This window comes from Gouania willdenowi, chromosome 1 (assembly GCF_900634775.1).
Source record: "Gouania willdenowi chromosome 1, fGouWil2.1, whole genome shotgun sequence".
NCBI classification, from domain to species: domain Eukaryota; kingdom Metazoa; phylum Chordata; class Actinopteri; order Blenniiformes; family Gobiesocidae; genus Gouania; species Gouania willdenowi.
This window is the reverse complement of record NC_041044.1, coordinates 40,720,612-40,741,684: the sequence shown is the minus strand read 5'-3', so window position 1 is coordinate 40,741,684 and position 21,073 is coordinate 40,720,612. Positions and strand designations below refer to the sequence as shown.

The 21,073-nt window shown below is 39.1% G+C and overlaps 2 protein-coding genes and 1 pseudogene across 3 annotated transcripts in view; 1 reads left to right on the top strand and 2 right to left on the bottom strand.

Moving 5' to 3' along the window:
• The window catches only part of dok7b (docking protein 7b), a 131,194-nt gene that overhangs the window by 20,810 nt on the left and 89,311 nt on the right, over positions 1–21,073 (top strand). The window lies entirely within an intron of this gene.
• Positions 13,492–20,849, bottom strand: LOC114467650 (peptidyl-prolyl cis-trans isomerase FKBP8-like). Of its 2 annotated transcripts, none has more exons than XM_028454118.1 (2): positions 20,744–20,849; positions 13,492–14,599 (listed from the first exon to the last, which is right to left on the bottom strand). In XM_028454118.1, the coding sequence occupies exon 2, from the start codon at positions 14,564–14,566 to the stop codon at positions 13,505–13,507; it is 1,062 nt and encodes a 353-aa protein (XP_028309919.1). In that variant the 5' UTR covers positions 14,567–14,599; positions 20,744–20,849; the 3' UTR covers positions 13,492–13,504. The 2 variants fall into 2 exon arrangements, with proteins under 2 accessions (XP_028309919.1, XP_028309912.1); XM_028454111.1 differs by lacking the exon at positions 20,744–20,849 and adding an exon at positions 15,217–15,357.
• On the bottom strand, positions 16,333–20,880 carry LOC114470946 (peptidyl-prolyl cis-trans isomerase FKBP8 pseudogene; annotated as a pseudogene).

Below are 21,073 nucleotides of genomic sequence, written 5' to 3'. Positions count from 1 at the left end.
TAAGGATTTTTTGTCTTTCCAATTTAGTAATATTGTTTTTTTTTGCTATGGCTAGTGCCGCAAGGATTGATTGTGATCGGTTTGCGGGAAGTTGAAGCATTGTCAGGTCTCCTATCAGACAAAGATTTAGAGATAAAGGAATTCTGCAGTCCAAAATGGAGGACAGTTTTTCAGTAATTAGAATCCAAAAGTGTTGCACTGGGGAGCAAAGCCATAAGGCATGTAAATAGGAATCCGCTGTATTCTGGGTGCACTGAGAGCAGATGTCTGTTGAGGAGAAGCCCATTTTATGCATTTTCTGTTGGGTAATGTGGGATCTGTGGAGGACCTTGTATTGAATTAGCTGAAGATGTGTTTTTCGTCATCTTAAAAGTATTACGACAAATTTCTGTCCAGAAATCAATGCTCGGGGTGATTGAGAGTTCGGCCTCCCACTTAGCGATTGGTAAGTAATTACAGTTGGTGATCGAGAGAGCTCTGTATATTTTTGAGAGTTTTTTGATTTGTTTAGATTTTTTTCATATATATAGCCAGTTCTGGAGGTTGTAAAGTAGTTAAGTCTAGTGGAGTAGTTTTCTTTATTGTTTCTGTTACTTGTAAGTACTGTAGAAAGTTACATTTATTTATACCAAAAGCTTGGGTTAGATTATTATATGTCCTAAGCTTGTCATTTTCAAAGAGGTCTTGGAGGTGAGTGATTCCACTCTCTTCCCATGTCTTCAGATAAAGTGGTGTTTTTTTATTTTTAAAGTCGGGGTTGTGCCAGATTGGAGACAGTATACTAGTTTTTAATTGAACATTTGTGATGTCCAGGGCTTTCCACCATGCAGTCAGTGTGGAGGCAATTAGTGGGTTTTTAAAGCAGTTGTGATGTTTGAGGGTCGCAGTGATAAAAGGGAGATCAGAGAGTTTAATGTGTTTGCAGTCTAACTGTTCTATTTCTAGCCAGGTGTTGTAGTATTCTTTTGGTTTTAGCCATTCTGTTAAATATAATATTTGTTTTGCTAAGTAATAATGCATGAAATTAGGGGCTTCTAAACCACCCTCGTCTTTGTTTTTTTGAAGGGTTGAAAGGCTTATTTTAGGTTTTTTATTTCTAGCATAGAATTTTGTAGTTGCAGAGTCTAATCTTTTGAAACCATTGTTTTGGTGGTTTTAGTGGTATCATTGAGAACAGGTAGTTTATTTTAGGTAAGATTTTCATTTTAACTGAGGCTATCCTGCCAAGTAGTGAGATGGGGAGATTGTTCCATCTCCGCAGATCTTCTGTGACTTTGTCCAACATCGGATCATGATTTAGTTTAATTAATTCATTTAAGTTTGGTGATATATTTAAGCCTAGATATCTAATTGTATTTGTGGTGGAGGGGTGTTGTGGATTTTGGTTTGCAGGATTCCATGAATTTTTTGTCAAAGGGAGGATTGATGATTTTGTCCAGTTAATGGAATAGTCTGATAATTTAGAGAAGCTGTTTATTAGATTAAATACTTCCTCCAAAGAGGATTGTGGTTCTTCCAAATAGAGTAAGATGTCATCCGCGTAAAGATTAATTTTGTGTTCTGAGATGGATGAGTGGATTCCTTTAATAACAGAGTTCTGACGTACAGTTGCTGCGAGAGGTTCAACGAATATTGCAAAAAGCAAAGGTGAGAGTGGACAGCCTTGTCTGGTTCCCCTCTGCAGTGTGAAGCTTTGGGATGTTATTTTGTTTGTGGTTACTGAAGCCTTAGGTTTATTGTACAGGGTGGAGATCCATTGGATGAATGATTCTCCGAAGCCAAATTTGCCAAGGACAGCTAGGAGGAACGACCAGTTTACTCTATCAAATGCTTTTTCTGCATCGAGTGACAAGATTATTTTTTTCCTTTTAGAGTTCTGTGCCATGTTGATCATATTAAACAGTCTTCTCACATTGTCTGTGGAGTGTCTATTTTTAATAAATCCTGTCTGGTCTTGGTGTATAATTGACTGTACTACTTTCTCTAACCTGGATGTGAGTGCTTTGGAAATAATTTTTAAGTCTGTGTTAATAAGTGAGATGGGACGATAGCTTGAGGGTAATATGGGGTTTTTGTCTGGTTTAAGTAACAATTTAATGTTCGCTGTATTCATGTGACCTCCTACATGACCTTTATTTTTGATCTCTGTTACTACTCTGAAAAATAGTGGAGCCAGCATTGACCAGAAATGTTTTAGGAATTCAGCAGGGAACCCATCTGGACCTGGTGCTTTGCCTGTTGACATGCTGTCTAAAGCATTTTGTAATTCTTGTAAGGTTAATGGTGAGTCTAAGGTGGTTTTCTGATCTATAGTGAGCTGTGGTAGGTTTAGTTTATTAAGAAAGGTTTTAATATCTTCCGGGTCAGGGTTTAAATTTGATGAGTATAAGTTTTGATAATAATCATGAAAAATGTTATTAATGTCCTGAGGTAGGTTTAAAGTTTGACCTGCATTATCAGAAATTGCTGCTATAAAGGAATTTTCTTTATTGTGTTTGAGCTGATTTGCTAAATATTTGCCTGATTTATTATTGTAGTCAAAGTTTTTGTATCTTAATTGTTGCAAAATGAAGTCGGTTTTTTTTAGATAAGATGATATTCAGATTAAGTTTTGTATTTTGGAGTTTTTCCCATAAAAGTTCAGACGGGTTAGCTGCGTATTCTTCCGTAAGTTTTTTGATCTTTTCTTCAGTTGTTTTTTCTGTTATCTGTTCCTGTTTTTTCTTAAAAGAAGAGTATGATATAATCTTCCCTCTAATGACAGCCTTGCCAGTTTCCCAGAGTAAGGACGGTGATATTTCCGGGGAGTCGTTTGTCAATAGAAAGTCCTCCCATTGTTTTCTTATAATTTTTTCAAGTTTACTGTCATTAAGTAATGAGGTGTTAAAGCGCCATAGAGAGGATACTTTCTGATTAGAGTCACACTGCAGGGAGAGGGATATTGGGGCATGATCGCTAATAATTATAGGATGTATTTTAGAGGAAATCTTATGTACGATGGAATTATTTGAAAGAAAAAAGTCAATTCGGGAGAAGGATTTATGCACGGGGGAGAAGAAGGTATATTCTTTTTAGTTGGGTTATTCAGTCTCCATACATCTCCTATTCCAAGATCTTCCATGTAATCCATTAATACTTTAGCGGATCGAGATGGTTTTTGTATTTGAGCACTTACTAGATCTGTCCAATGATGTGTTGAGCACCAGATTGAAGTCACCTCCGATGATTAAAGATGAGTCTGCAGAAAGGTCTGAAAGCTCTGAGAAAATTCTATGGAAAAAATCAGGGTCATCATTATTGGGGGCATATATATTTAGAATTGTGAAACATTTGTTATAGATTACTACTTTGATAATAATATATCTACCCTCTGGGTCTATGACGGAGGTTGATTATGTTAACGGGTAACCTTTTGTTGAGAAGAACCGAGACTCCTCTTTGTCTGGAATTGAAACATGAATTATATATCTTGTTAAAATTTGAATCTGTCAGGGATTTTTCTTCTGATTTAAGTAAGTGAGTTTCTTGAAAGAAGACAATGTCTGCATTTAATCTTGATACATAGTCAAATATCTTAATCTTTTTAGCCTGCGAGCGAATGCCACGCACATTCCAAGAAGTTACTGTAAACTGATACATAGTATAAGGTGAATGTTAGTCCATACAGGTGTGAGCATAAGTGAGAATCTGTGAGCATTTGTGCACAACTGTGTTGTAAAAAGCTTGGATGCAAGAAAAAAAAGAAGAGGAGACACATTTATCATGCGATAGCACCACGGGGTAAAGGACTGGATCGAATAGGTTAGTGAAAAGCACAAACATACAACGACAACATCCAATATCAAAAGAGTAAAAGGAGCAAGGGGTAATTATAGGAGGTATAGGAGGTGGGGGGTGTTGTGGTGTTGAGTGAGTATGAAACAAAAAAAGAGTGAGGGGTTCGAGACGAGTGAGTTGACATGAGGGTAGAGAGTGTCCTGTGAGAGAGTACGTGCCAAAAAGTGTTTACCAAAATCTAAGCCAATATGTAGCATACATACAAACATACATACATACACACACGTGTCTATATATACCTATCCATGTTTTTATTTTAGTGTTATTATTATCTTTATGTATTTATTTATTTTAATTATTATTATTGTTATATATATTTTTATTTATTTTTTTATTTATTTTTTTTTTATTTTTGGAGTTATCATTATTTTATATTTATTTCCTCTATTTTTATATATATATATATAAGAGAGATGAAGAGGCAACAGAGAGACAAGACAGAAACAGAGACATACATACACATATGCATACATATACATACATACACATACACACACATACACACATCTACATACACATATAAACACACACATATATATATATATATATATACATACACATACACACAGATATATATATATATATATATATATACATACACATACACACATCTACAGACACACTTTTTTTTTTTTTTTTTTTAAATGTATTTATTGTTTTTATTTGCTTTCTTTCTTTTTTTTTTTTTTTTTAATGTACGGATATATATATACATACACACACATACAACATATAACTTTTTTTTTTTTTTTTTTAAATGCTACCTTAGCTTCACCATAAGTGGAGAATTATCCTTTCAATGTTAACTCACATAACACCTGTGTTTTTTTTTTGTTTTTTTTTACTTCATTATTATTATTATTTTTAGATTTGTCTTTCTCAGTAGAGCCAGGGGGTGATGTTTAAGTCCCTAAACAGTTCACCATCTATGTAAAGCTTGTCTACGACCAGTTTGGAATTTTTGCCTTTCTTTCGGTTTTCCTTAAAAATAGGATACAGGGTTTTTCGACGTTCGTTTATTTCCCGAGGGAATTGATCGTTCATGCCGAATTGAGTACCTTTAAGTTCCCGACCTTTACTTTTAACCTGGATCTTCTGTTGAAAGTGCTCAAATTTGGCAATGATGGGATGTGGCCGGTTTCCTCTACGTGGTCCAAGGCGATGGACACGGTGAAATGTGATGTTTTTCACGGTTTCTGCCGGGATTTTAAGCGCCGACGACATGAAGTCTTTCAACAGAGCATGTGGGTCATCGTTGGGGGTTTCTGGAATACCTGAGAATATTACGTTGTCTCTCATACTGCAAGATTGGATATCCAGGACTGATTCTTTAAGAAACTTGTTTTCTTTTTTTCAGCTCTTTTACCTCGGAGCTCACCGCAGATAAAGCCGAATGGATATCATGGTTATCTTTTTGTAGGTCCTGGATTTGTTGATAGGCAAATTCCAGGCTGACTTTCATTTCCTGAACGTCTCGGTGCAATAAATCGAGCACATCCAGCCTCTTAATTATGGTTTGTAGGAGTTCCGTGTGGGATTCTACCTCAAGGTCTGACGTATTGGTAGCCGAATCGTTTTTCCGGCGCTTCGCCGACTTACCTGATGTACTGGCTTTTGGTCCGGACTCCATCACGTACTCAGCGTAATATCTATCGATGAAGTCCTCGAGGTCCTCCACTCTGGCTGGTGAGAGGGCGCGTGGTCGGCTCTCGTTGGTGGCGTTGATTTAACGGTAAAAATCGTTAATATGTGCAAGTAAACAGGATCGGTAAACTAGTCACGGCAGCGAGCCGCCATGTTGAATTTTCTCAGCTTGTCACGTGACTCTCAGAACGGCTGTTCTAAACTCCTCAGTACCAACGATTACATGATGATTTTTTTATTCGGAATGAGTTTTTCTGCATTAAATCATTCGGAATTAAAGTTTTCTGCTTCATTTTACATGGCAATAGTAATTCCCAAACTGAGGTTTACATGAAAATCCAGTTTATTTGGCTTTAGATAATTCCACTTAAGTCAGGGAGGTTGGAAGGCTCTGATAGAACAGGGAGCTAACATGACGTATCGCGTCGATAACGTCTATTGGGAGAAACACACAACCAACATTTTATTGTTGGCTGTAACACAGAAGAAAACACATGAGAACTGTTTTCACCTTTATTTTGATTGTTTTGAAGCAACAGCTCAACAGTAACACACTTTGGTCCATGGAGCGGAGGAGATAGGAACTAATCACCAGTAAATAAAGTCTAGTAAAACTCCGTAAAACAATAACCAGGAATAAATAGTTGCTTCCTGGTAAAGATAGTAGCTGTAACTGTGGTGAAGGATTCTAATGAAAGGGGCTGTCACCATGGGCATCGGGTCAGAATGCCCTTTTCAGACAATGAGACTGGATATCAGTTCAAGAGGTTTATTCGATCAGCTTCGGAGGCAACGTGGGTACCAGAAAAAAACATACATGAAATGATTGACCTCGGTGCTGAAAGACAAAATAAAATAATATTAGAATAATAAACAAGTCAACTTAAAGTTACTTTCTAAAGGAAATAATGGTAAATTAAGTACTTGATAACTAAAACCCTAATGAAGACACCTTACCATTGCTGAACTGCTACCCCATGTGAAGATCCAAACCTGAGTGCAGGGGACTGCCATCTTAAATAAGCACTGATCAGGTGAATGCAACCTACTAATCGTGACAGAATGCAAACCGCATGCAATCAAGGGGGAAAAAAGGAAAAAAAAAACACAAGGAAGTGTACTGAAGGGAGGTGCAGTAAAAAGAGAGAGAGAGAACCTGTAGGAAAAAACTAGTGATCTTTGCTACGATTCGCCCCTTATTTCTAGTGAGAAATAAAATAAAATAAAAAATCAACTAGAGAAGGTCCTCACGAAGGGAAGGAAGTGGGATTAGTTTTTGCAACTGGTCTGATGTAGGTCTTGTCTTTACTAGAAACTTCAGCTGCCCTGATGAGTTCATCTTTACTTGGGATTAGTCGGGTCACTTCTCCTACAGGCCAAAGAGCTCTTGGTAGTTGGGGATCAAGGATCATAACGACAGTTCAACTGACCTCTTGGTTTGTCCCTTTTCCATTTCTGCCATATTGTAGTGATGGTAGGTAGGATTTTAATTTAAAATGTTTCCAGAAATGGTCAGACAGTATCTGTGTATGGCGCCAACGCCGTCGACTGAGGAGTTCAGAATCTGGATAAGATACCCAGAGGGATTGATGCATCATGTCGTCCCATAACGAGAAGGTGGGGGTGACTGGATCAACATCTGCAATGTCTAAAGATACATAGCCAAGTGCTTGGCACTGAACAGCTGCCGTTTTGGCGAGACACGGAAACGAGCAAGTATGAAACTCCGCTCCACTTGGCCTTTGCTATCCTCTGATCTAAAATATGCAACCACTCACACATAGGGCTTGTTCAGAAGCATCACAAAAGATGTGGATGTCTCGAATTGTTTCTGGGTCATCCATGTTCTTAGAAGTGTAACAGCGAGGAATGGTGATTTGAGATAGGTGTTGTGTAGTTCTTCCTCCCAAGGAATTCTAAGCTGTAAAAATGTCATGGTGAAGAAGGAGACATCCCAATCTCTCTCTGTCCTCCACAGTTGTTGAACCAGAGCTTTTGCACGAGTTGTGAAAGGTAGGAGGTAGCCTAAAGGGTCATACAGATGTGCAAGGACTCTATAGATGTGATGTATGGTAATGAGGGTGTGTCTCCACAGACTTGAATTTGTAACCAAATTGGTAAGGTTTACAGTTCCAGAGCAGTCCAAGTGTGCGCTCCTGGGGGTCAGCCCTTTCTTCAGACAGCCAAAGTTCACAGCTTTCAGACCTTGCATCTCTAGGTAAGTGGTTGATGACATTAGGATCATTGCTTGCCCATTGATGGAGGTCGAAGCCTCCTGCTGAAAGAGTGGCTCTTAGTTTAACAAGGAGTGTTTGAGCTGAAAGAAAACTTTGAGAGCAATTATCAACATAGAAGCATTGTTTACTGAACACAGCACATCTTTGTCTGATTGTTGGTCATCTTTTACATGGGTTTGCAGGGCATAAATCGCACAGCAGCGACTACAAGTGGTACCGAAAGGAAGAACTTGCCATTGATACACTGTTGGTGGAACGTCCTCTTTCATATCACACCAGAGGAATCGAAGGAAGAGGCTTGTCTTGGGGCAGGAAGCAGATTTGGGGAAACATGCCTTTAATGTCCCCACTTATTGCTACAGCATGTTGTCTGAAGTGTAGCACCACACCGAGGAGGGATGGTCCCAGGATTGGTCCAGGTAATAAAAGATACTTATTGAGGCATTGACCTTGGAAAGTGAATGAACAGTCGAAAACAATCCGATCTTTTTTATTGTGAGTAACATTGTGATGAGGAATATACCAAGCTTCTGGTTGCTGTAAACTTTGTCATGAGTCAGCTTCACCACATATCCAGCTTCCTCTAGCTTTGAAATTTGTTCACAGTATGAGCTTGCTTTGTCCAGGTCCTTGGATAGTCGAGATTTGATGTTACTGAGTCTTGACATTACTGCCGTTTGAGGTGTATTCAGAAGGTGTGAGTTTGCTTGCCTGAGAAGAGGAGTGCCATAGTGTTGAACACCATTAAATAAAACTCTTTTCGTTGCGGTTTAAGAAGCTCCATGGCTTGTTGTCTTGCCTCGATCTGATGACAACTTTCTCATTGTGTACAGGAAGGGTGTCAAGTTTCCAAAGTTTTGCAACATGGTAACGCAACTCTTTTGCAGGGGGTCCGATGGACAACAACAAGCATTGCGTAGACACTAGGGAATTGTGTGACTGAACTTCTCTGATTGGACCTTCGAGTGTCCATCCTAACAGGGTTTTGACAGCTACAGGGGATCCTGAAGGGCCTAACCTGATTGGTGCTGTAGGAGTAATGAGATGAATGTGATCTGAGCCAATGAGCAATAGTGGTGATGCCTTTTCTATGGATGGGAGTGGAATGTCTTTTAGATGCTTGTATTTTTGCTGGAGGGTTTGTACAGGATAAGTGTGGTCAGAAAGTGCCAGCTGGGTTGCAGTGAAAGCATGTTGGATGGTAAAGGTCTTCTCTGGGTGTGCGGAGGGAGAGATCTGAAAACAGACAGATGAACCATGAAGAGTTTCAATGTCCTGCCGAACCGTTCTTAGTGATAATTTTTCTGATTGTCCAATCAGGTGGAGGTTTTGAGCAGCTGATTGAAGCGGAATTGTTCGTTGTGATCCATCATCGAGAACAGCGTATGTTTTTAAAGTTCGGTCACCATTGCGGAGAATCACATTGACGACTTTAAGGAGGACACCATTACTGTCAACTGGTCTGTCAAGGTACAGTGTCTTCACAGCAGGAACAGGAAAATTGTTGGTTCTCTGATTTACATCACAGAGTATCTGCAGATATCTCCTTTTGCAGGTGGCACAGAATTTCTTTAGATCACACTTTGCAGATTGATGAGTTCCAGCACAGCGCCAACAACGTCTGTTTTCCTTTATCCAATTGATCTTCTGATCCTTAGTCAGAACAGTATACTCTGGACATCTACTGATGTGGTGTTCTGTTGAACGACAATATGAACAAGTTGCTGTAGACTTCTGAAGGAGCTCTGAAGATTGTCTGGTCTCATTGGGTTTGTTTGTTCCATGTAGAATTGTTGTCATTGCTGATATTGATTTACATTGGTGTTTATGTTGATTGAGAGATGAGATGGAGTTTTCCTTTCTAGGTTGACGAGCTTCAGTTTGTAACCAAGATGAAAACATTTGTGAATCGTATGTTAGGACATCCTGATTGCGGCCTACATGGCGTTTAAATTGACTTTAATGTTCTGCTGGCAGTTTTTTAAGGAGCCGATCTACATCTGAACTGCAGAGAAGTTCAGCGTGTGATCACCACAAGTCGCACATGTACAGAACAACCGGAATTAACTTAAAGCGAATTTAAGTTTTGTTAACTGTTTACAAAAAAGAAGAATTATTTAATTCTGAATTAAAAACGGAATAAACCAGCCACCTAATTTGGAATTAAGTTAAATTTGGAATTAAATCACGCCAGTGTTTGTGTGATGTGTGTGTGCGCCTGTGCGTGTGTGAGATAGTTTTTTTTTTAATTTTAGTTTCATCAGCTTAAGCAGTGTTTAAATGTGCTTTATATATAGACTTAACTTGTACACAATGGTGGTAATAGTTTAAAGATAAAGTCTGGTCTGTAATGGAATGAGGCTGGATTAATTACATTTAGACTGGGGTTAAAGTAACTTATCACATCTACTTCAAGTTGTTTGATTTATTTTTAAGGTACTTGTACTTTTTGTGTTAGTGTATGTGTTGGTATTGCTCTTTGTCCGAGTAGCATCCCTTAACCTAATAATGCAAATAAAACAAGTTCATTTTTGAGTAGTTGTAAATTGTGCTATAATACATACTAATGCTATACTATCATTCTCATTTCATCAGAAAACATCAACAATGACAGACTTCATGATGTCAAAGACATGAAGTAACCACAGAGAGAAGCTGTGATTCAGAACATCCTCTACATCAGAGGTCTCATTCTCGCGGCTCGCGGGACGACAATTTGTGGCCCACAGGACAATGTGAAAATGTAATTGTTAGTGAGGCCCGTGTGTTTTATACTGTATTGTAATGATGTGACTCGAGCCGTTGTCAATGATTTATCAGCTTTTAATCGAAGTCCTTAAAACATTAGGTACCCCTCATTCTCCGCTGATGCCCGCCCTTCCCCAGCCTCCCAGCCAATCAACATGCAGAACTCATATAAACAAAGACAAACATTGGCAGAGAAAGCCGCACGTAACGATGCTTCAAATGGCATCGGAAACCACAACACCTGTTAAACATTGAATAAACTACACGTGGAACATAACTCAGGAACATAGGACCTAGTCTGTTACAATATGAATGGCACTTTACAGCATTGCGCGTTGACGATGTCACCAAGGGAAGCACACCTCCGATGCCGCCACCCACCCACCTACTCGCCTCGGTTTTCGTCAACGAAACTTCGGTGTTGGCTGGAACGTACAGCTGATTCCATGGGGTTATAGAAAATAAAAGCCAGTAAATGCCTCTGTGGGTGCGTCCCATGGTTTCTATGGGCTATAATTGGCTAATGTCCCACTGTCCCGACGGATAGTCAACGCCCCACTGGCGATTGCCTTTTTTCCGCTGTCTATCTCGGTACTTTCTACCATCTACAAATGTCATGATGTTCATGTCATCACGAAATACATGAACATTAAGCGCAAAAAGAAAAGCGATTTCTGCCGAGTGGTTCATTATCTGCCTTGTTGTCGCCGGAAGAAAAAGCGGAAATTAGGTTCTCCGTGCGTCTGGTTGGCTAAACACGCGACTTTAACTTTATTGCTAAAAAAAAAAAGAAAACTTTACTAGGAGAGCAACAGCAATTAGCTGACATCATGTCATGTTGGATTTTCTCCAGATACACTTTTTAAGTTTTTGTTTGAAATGTCATGACAGAAATTAAGATCTTATGTGCTCTGGAAAAGGAACAAAGAAAATCCATCAACTGTAGCAGCTGTAAATCTGTAATCACATCAACCAATGGAAAAAAACAAACAGTTTTTTTTAACCAATCACGTCTCCCTGTCTCCCTGCTTGTTCTCGACTACTTGCATGCACACTGAAAGTGCGTCACAGCTGACAGAGTTAAAACAGAGTTTTTGGTTTAACATATATAATGGTAAAGTTTAGTGTTTTCTTACTGCTGAATGAAACAACAAAATTATTACACAATATAAGCAATGAGCTGAGCTCCTCTTCTGCAGCAGCTGTGCACATGCATGTGAGTGAGACAGAGCAAAGAGGGGAGGGGGATAAAGGCAGAGCAGTCGGGGAGGCTACATTCAAAATCATGCTTGCTTTCGAAAATTGCCTACCCTACTTTTAAAGAACTGTTAGTAATGACGTTTATGAAGATTTTTTTTTTTTACCAAAGTTTTTTTTGTGGAATACCTGATGCGGCCCAGCCTCACCCAGACTCTGCCTACTGTGGTCCCCAGGTACTTTGAGTTTGAGACCCCTGCTCTACATGATTGTCACTGACATGAGGCATGTGTCCATGGATGAATAATAATAATAATAATGGCTTGGATTTATATAGCGCTTTCTTCGAGGCTTCATCTCCACTTGGGGCGACCACTGAGCCATGGTCGCCCCAAGTGGAGATGAAGTTTCACTACAATCATCCTCACTTTTAATCCAGGTCACATTTTGCCGTCAACGACACATTTTATATTTGGAGATAAAATATGAAGACTTTAAAGAATGTGAAGATTGCATTTAACACAAACAGCAAACTGTCTCTCACTGCTGATATATGGACACGTGTAGCTAATGAAGTCCACCTTAGGGTGACCTCTCACTACATTCACAATGGGAGGCTGAAAATATGTGTTTTTTAATCCGATTAATCAATGAATTTATTGACCAATTAATCGATTATGAAAATAATAATTTGTTGCAGCTCTAGTTGAGAGGGAGCTGGAAGACAAATCAACTGAACTCAGGCACATGCCTTGATGTCCAGTCAGACATTTTCTTTTTCCCTTACATTCTCACCTACCTCTTTTACCTCACCCCAGAATTTCTGTTTTCACAACATTTCATATGAAAATGATGTGTTCATATTGTTATGTTTCAGATAATAGAAATATAAGGTTTCATTAGCCAGGACAGAAACTAAGCTGCTAATGTGGGATGGTCAGTGACAATTCATATAAGCAAATGGTATGGTTTAGTGGCTTCTTTGCTGGAATTATTTGTATTGATTGATAATTAATTTTTTCCTTCAAAAGTCAGTTTTAGTCAAATTATTTACATTTTCTTAGAAGTCCTAATTTTAGATCAAAGCTCCACATAAGGCATTACACAGTGAAGGATCTGATAAAAAACACTTTGGCGTTTGGTTTGCTCACAGGTTCCAGTCAATTTTGATCACTGTTATTGTTCGCTAATATTAAATGTTGTAAGAATTGTGTTACAATAAATATAATTTTGGACAGTGTTGATATTTTTCTTTTCTTTCCACATTAATAAAAACATTTGGAGAATGTTCTTAAACAACTGAATTTTTCCATTTTTTCTTATTGTACATTATATTAACTGACATCAATGCCTTTAATTGTAAAACAATATATTTTCCCTTTGGTCTGTATTTCCATCATAAGTTTGGTCTTAAATTTTAAGGTAGTATTAAAAAGTCTTAAATATATATTCTTATATTCTTCCAACCCGTAGTCACCTTGTATTTATCATTATGCTTGTAACCTATTTGAATAGATGCTTGTAAAATAAAAACGTACACATTGTAAACATAATTTTTTTTTTACATTTAAACTTTTATTAAACCTCGATTTCAGATGGCACTCCTGGCAAACAAAAGTATTCAAATTAATAATTTATACTTTTGAATAATAATTACCTTTTGTTCCCCTACAAAATGCATCTTGTAACTGTAGAGGATGATGACATTTGTCACAGAGAACAGAGTGACAGTGAGGAGGTCATAAACTGATAAATATTTTCACCCTCATGGACCACATGGTCAGAATGCACTGCCAGATGTGCTCCAGTGTTTAAGTCATGTCGTTACTACAGTTCTTGAATCACTTTCTAGCATAGATGGCCACAGACAGAGCAATGACGCCAATGGCTACTACAGTGGCACCAAGCAGCCACTTCCAGCTCAAACCCCATGCTGACTTGGCCTGATGTTTGTGGGTGCTGGACGGGTTCTCCAACATCTTATCATCCATGGCCTGATGTTTGTGGGTGCTGGACGGGTTCTCCAACATCTTCTCATCCATAGCCTGCTTTGCTGCTTCATGCTCACGGTGCTTCTTCATCATCGTGGAGACTGTGTTGTTGCGTGGCTCCAGCTCCAGGGCCTTACATAGTGTTTGAATGGCCTCTGAGTATTTATCCTGCAAGGCCAGGACCTTGCCCATGTGGAAAAGTGCTTTCACATTTTCAGGCTGACATATCAGCGCTGAGTTACAGCACTGTAGCGCTTCATCATAGTGTTCTAGTTTCAGCATAGAAGCAGCCATGTTGTTCAAACATTTCACTTGCACTTCCATCATCTCCTCTTGAGAACTAATATCGTCTTTAGAAATAGACTTTGTTATTTGCAGGGCAGTGTCATACTTGTGGATGGCGTAGTCGTAGGCTCCGCGCTGATAAAGGACATTGCCTTGCTCCCTCTTGCAGGTGGCCAGAGCAATCTTCTCAGTGGGGGACAGCAGCTTCAGGTCTGGAGCATCAGTAGCTTCCAGCAGCTTTACTTCAAGCTCAGCCTTTAACGGAGTTTCAGGGTAAAGGTTTCCACGGGTTCCATATTCATATCTTCCATCTGTCTGGATGATTGCCTTCTCTCCCATTCCCATGATTTGCAATGCCACATTCAGTGCCGGGATCACTTTTTCGTCTCCCAGAGTGAACGAGAACTCCGGCAGCTCCTCGACCAGCGTCCCATCCAACAGACGTGTTTTTAGATGAATCTTCACAATCTGTCCATGATGTGGCCAACTGTCTCTTCCTCCTCCAGGCTGCAGCACCTTTTTCTTTAGCCGGCCATTTCCGAAGATATCTAACCACTCACCAGTAGGCGGTTGGAGGTCAGTTTCTCTCATGGACTGATCCATGACAATCTCTTTCCCACTCTTCATGACTGGTACACTGTCACTGCTTTGGTAAACAACCTGAAACTCAAGGAAACGTATTGTAAGTACTACTAAAACAAACTAGATTACCATTATTAGCTGGCAGCTTCTGAGCAGGGTTGGGGTCAGTTATAATTGTAATCACGTAATTGATAATTAATTACAAAGATGGCGTAGTTATAATTGTAATTTTAAAAATCTGTGGCTGTTGTAATTTCAATATCATTCGAGTTGAGTTTAATTTACTTTGTAATTGCCTTTAAAATTCTATAAAAATTGTCAATTATGATTATATAACACAAAACTGGTGAACCATGTTCTACACATATGTAGTTAACAATTATTATAATGTTTATATCAAGCTTTCCCACATTTTACCATTTTAAAAGTGTATTTTAAATCTGATTTAAGACCTGTTTTCATATGAGATGCTAACCACAAGAGAAAGGTTAACTTTTATTAGGTTATTCATTTCAGGCTCAGTATTTTTGATTAATTGTGAATTAAATCAGAACGTAATTGTAATGGGATTTCTGAAGCTAAAAAAATAATTGTGATTCAGTTGTAATTGGATAAAATGCTGGTCACTGTAATCATAATTGACTTGTTGTTAGATTGTGCTTTGTGCCAAAAGATGGTTGTACCATAAGATTTACCATTTAAGAGTAGCTCAGGGGCTGTCTCATATCTGTGGGAAGGATGTTCAATCCAGGACGTATTAGTCTTTCTTTGAATCAGGGGTTGTTCCAGCTGTTTCCTATTCTCTCCTATCTGCAGCTTTGAGCTTTCACTCTGTTTTTTCTCTCCAGAGGAAGTGACTGCTCTATGAGCTCTGGGTTTTTAGTTCTGCCTTTTGTTCTTTTTTTTTAAGAGTTCTACTTCTTGCTCTTCCTTTGATGTTTTGTGATGTGGGGTTCTTCCCCGACATAGCAACGGTTGTTCTAAACTCCTCAGTAGCAACGACTACATGATGTTTTTTTTATTCGGAATGAGTTATTCTGCATTAAATCATTCGGAATTAAAGTTTTCTGCTTCATCTTACATGGTAATAGTAATTCCCGAACTGAGGTTTACATGAAAAACCGGTTTATTTGGCTTGAGTTAATTCCACTTTAGGTCTGGGGGTTGGGAAGGCTCTGAATGGACAGGGGGCGAAAATGACGTATCACGTCGATAACGTCTATCGGGAGAAACACACAACCAACATTTTATTGTCGGTTGTAACACAGAAGAAAACACGAGAACTGTTTTCACCTTTATTTTGGTTGTTGTTTTTTAGCAACAGCTCAACAGTAACACACTTTGGTCCACGGAGCGGAAGAGATAGGAACTGCCTACTATTTATCATCATCATGCTTGTAACCTATGTGAATAGCTGCTTGTAAAATAAAAATGCACATATTGTAAACGCTGTTTTTATTGACATTTAAACTTTTATTAAACCTCTATTCCTAATGACAAGAACCCACTACAAAAACAGGGAACTGTAACAATTACATAAAACAAGTGATCTGAAACACTTTAAGATGGCACTCCTGGCAAACAAACATATTCCAATTAATAATTAATATATTTGAATATTAATTACCCTTTGTTCCCCTACAAAATGCATCTTGTAACTGTAGAGGATGATGACATTTGTCACAGAGAACAGAGTGACAGTGAGGAGGTCATAAACTGATTAATATTTTCACCCTCATGGACCACATGGTCAGAATGCACTGCCAGATGTGCTCCAGTGTTTAAGTCATGTCGTTACTACAGTTCTTGAATCATTTTCTAGCATAGATGGCCACAGACAGAGCGATGCCGCCAATGGCTACTGCAGTGGCACCAAGCAGCCACTTCCAGCTCAAACCCCATGCTGACTTGGCCTGATGTTTGTGGGTGCTGGACGGGTTCTCCAACATCTTCTCATCCATGACCTGTTGTTTGTGGGTGCTGGACGGGTTCTCCAACATCTTCTCATCCATGGCCTGATGTTTGTGGAAGCTGGACGGGTCCTCCAACATCTTTTCATCCATGGCCTGATGTTGGTGGGTGCTGGACGGGTCCTTCAACATCTTCTCATCCATGGCCTGATGTTTGTGGGTGCTGGACGGGTCCTTCAACATCTTCTCATCCATGGCCTGATGTTTGTGGGTGATGGACGGGTCCTCCAACATCTTTTCATCCATGGCCTGATGTTGGTGGGTGCTGGACGGGTCCTTCAACATCTTCTCATCCATGGCCTGATGTTTGTGGGTGCTGGACGGGTCCTTCAACATCTTCTCATCCATGGCCTGATGTTTGTGGGTGCTGGCCGGGTCCTCCAACATCTTCTCATCCATGGCCTGGTGTTTTTGGGTGCTGGACGGGTCCTCCAACATCTTCTCATCCATGGCCTGGTGTTTTTGGGTGCTGGACGGGTCCTCCAACATCTTCTCATCCATGGCCTGGTGTTTTTGGGTGCTGGACGGGTCCTCCAACATCTTCTCATCCATGGCCTGGTGTTTTTGGGTGCTGGACGGGTCCTCCAACATCTTCTTATCCATGGCCTGATGTTTGTGGGTGCTGGACGGGTCCTCCAACATCTTCTCATCCATGGCCTGATGTTTGTGGGTGCTGGACGGGTCCTCCAACATCTTCTCATCCATGGCCTGATGTTTTTGGGTGCTGGACGGGTCCTCCAACATCTTCTCATCCATGGCCTGATGTTTGTGGGTGCTGGACGGGTTCTCCAACATCTTCTCATCCATGGCTTGCTGTGCTGCTTCATGCTCACGGTGCTTTTTCATCATCGTGTAGAGCTCATCGTGGACCGTTTTGTTGTGTGGCTCCAGCTCCAGGGCCTTCTGTAGTGTTTGAATGGCCTCTGAATATTTATCCTGCGAGGCCAGGACCTTGCCCGTGTGGAAAAGTGCTTTCACATTTTCAGGCTGATATATCAGCACTGCGTAGCAGCACTGTAGCGCTACATCATATTGTTCTAGTTTCAGCATAGAAGCAGCCATGTTGTTAAAACATTTCACTTGCACTTCCATCAGCTCGTTCTCCTCTTCAGAACTAATATCATTTTTAGAAATGGACTCTGTTATTTTCACGGCAGTGTTATATTTGTGGATGGCGTACTTGTAGGCTCTGCACCGATAAAGGACATTGCCTTGCTCCTTCTTGCAGGTGGCCAAAGCAATCTTCTCAGTGGGGGACAGCAGCTTCAGGTCTGGAGCATCAATAGCTTCTAGCAGCTTCACTTCAAGTGACAGATCAGCCCCTGACGGAATCTCAGGGTAAAGATTTCCACTGAGTCCATATGCATATCTTTCATCTGTCTGGATGAGTGCCTTCTCTCCCATTCCCATGAGTCGCACCGCCACATCCAGTGCTGGGATTACTTCTTTGTTTCCCAGAGTGAACCAGAACTCCGGCAGCTCCTCGACCAGCGTCCCATCCAACAGACGTGTTTTTAGACTAATCTTCACAATCTGTCCAACTTGTGGCCAACTGTCTCTTCCTCCTCCAGGCTGTAGCACCTTTTTCATTAGCAGACCATTTCTCAAGATATCTAACCACTCATCAGCAGGCGGTTGGGGGTCAGTTTCTCTCCTCATGGACTGATCCATGACAATCTCATTCCCACTCTCCATGACTGGTACACTGTCACTGCTTTGGTAAACAACCTGAAACACAAGAAAACACATAAGTACGACTAAAACAAACTAGATTACCATTATTAGCTGGCAGCTTCTGAGCAGGGTTGGGGTCAGTTATAATTGTAATCATGTAATTGATAATTAATTACAAATATGGTGTAGTTATAATTGTAGTTTTAATTTTAAAAATTTGTTGCTGTCGTAATCTCATTAAATTCTAGTTGAGTTTAAATAATTTACTTTGTAATTGTAATTGCCTTTAAAATTCTAAAAAAACTGTCCATTATAATTTAACGCTAAACTGGTGAACCATGTTCTACACATATGTAGTTAACAATTATTAAAATCTTTATATCAAGTTTTCTCACATTTTACTATTTTAAAAGTATAATTTACAGCTGACTTAAAGGGGACATATCATGCTAAATCCACTTTTTTAGCCCTTAAATGCATTTGTCTCTTCAGGTGCTCCGTTTATTTCTTTATATTCTGTTTTGGTTGTATTTTGCAATCTGTTTCAATTTTTCTATTCTCTATTACATTTTTTGAACAATAACGTCACAGTATTTACAGCAGAACTGCCAAATTAGGACATCGATTCCAAGCCCAACACTTCGAGCAATCCGCCATTTTTATTTCTCGCTGCAATTTTGTAGTCCAAGCTGAAGGATGGTGAAGTTACGAGAGGATAAGTCAAATTGTTCGGTTGTTGGATGTAGTAACCCACACGCTTCATTACACCGTCTCCCAGCATCAGAACCTTTTCGAAGTGCCTGGTTGAGTTTTATTTTTCACAGAAATGTACCCACATCTGTGGGTAAGGTCGTTTTTGTGTGCGTGAAGCACTTCAAGGACGACTGCTTCAGCAACCTCCGCCAGTATAAAGAAGGATTTGCTGAAAGACTTTGTCTGATTGAGGGGTCAATTCCTTCCATGTTTCACTTTGGTAAGCTGTAAATAACGCTAAAAAGTGTGATAAGATGTCCCTGTCATTGTTTTGTTAGCATTAGCAGTTGCACAGCCTTCATATGATAGCGCTGTGTGCTCGCTTCATTTTCATCTCGCTCCGCTGGGTCCGACTCTGGCTCGAACATGTAAGGCTGGATGGACAAGTCTTTTGTTGTTGACATTTTGTAAGTAACGTGTAAATAAAACGTTTTTGCGCCGCTAGATAATCATATCTCTTCTATCAAACTACAAAAATGGCCGAACAGGGTGGAGTTGAACCAAGTGTCACCTCTGCAACCTGTGGAGGGGGCGGGGTATGAAGTGTCTCATTTGCATTTAAAGAGACGGCACCAAAACGAGTTGCTCTCAGAAGCACATCAGAAAAGGGGTAGAAAAGGGGTCTGTGGAGCTATAATAATGAGGAATTCAGACCCAAGCATTGCAGTTCAGCTTTATATAGACCACAACTGTATGATTTATATGTAAAAAGGAAGGATTTAAATGCATGACATGTCCTTTTTAAGACTCATTATCATATGAGATGCTAACAGAAAGTTAACACAAGAGAAAGGTTAACTTTTATTTATTTATTTTTATTTGCATCATAACAGGTTCTAAATTAGCTGTAAAATACACTATAAATAAATATATATCATCTAATTACTTTCCTATCTCTTGGCTATCTTAAGACTTCCTAATCAATGAAAATATAGATATTAATATTTTTGGTGTGGGTGTCTGAGCCATTTTTATTAAATGGTAAAATGTGGGAAAGCTTGATATGGAACATATTTTAATAATTGCTAACTACATACTGTATGTGTAAAATTGTAACATGGCTCCCCAGTTTTGTGTTAAATTATAATTAACAATTTTTTGTTTTGTTTTTGAAACTTTTTACTGACAACTTATAATTGATAGTTTTTAGATAATTTGCATGGCAATTACAATGACAGTCAATTATCTAAACTCAATTACATTTTAATTACAATTATGACAGTAACATATTTCTAAAATTACATTTATGATTAGGCCATAATTGTAATTATCAATTGTGTGATTACAATTATGATTGACTCCAACCTTGCTTCTGAGTCACTATTGAAGTGTCACACGTGTCCAGACATGGGACACTGGTGGCACAGGAGCCACAAGCAGCCTTTGGTCTAATTTTGTGCTGCCGTTAGCATAAACATACAAAATGACATAAATACACAAAACAATAGCAAAACAATGCACAGAATTACTCTTAAAACACACAAAAAGATTATTAAAATACACACACAAAAATGACAACAAAATGATAACCAAACCACTGAAAAATATACAGGATTACATAAAACAAATAAAAACATAAACAAAAATAAATAACAACGTACACAAAAGACAACAATAAAGTAAACTGGGAGAAAAATTATACAATATTACAGAAAAAAATATGCTAAATTACAAAAAGATACACAGAATAATATAAAAACAACAGATTCATATATTAAAACACAACAAAGACATATTAAAGGAGAGAAGAATCAGAATCATTAAGCAAAACACTTGTTGTTAGATTGTCCTTTGTGCCTAAAGATGGTTGTAACATGAGATTTACCGTTTAAGAGTAGCTCAGGGGCTGTGTCTTATTTGTGGGAAGGATGTTAATTCCGGGACGTATTAGTCTTTCTTTGAATCAGGGGTTGTTCCAGCTGTTTCCTATTCTCTCCTATCTGCAGCTTTGAGCTTTCACTCTGTTTTTTCTCTCCTGAGGAAGTGACTGCTCTATGAGCTCTGGGTTTTTAGTTCTGCCTTTTGTTCTATTTTTTGAGTTCTACTTCTTGCTCTTCCTTTGATGTTCTGTGATGTGGGGTTCTTCCCCGGCATAGCAACGGCTGTTCTAAACTCCTCAGTTGCCACGGTTACATGATGTTTTTTTAATTTGGAA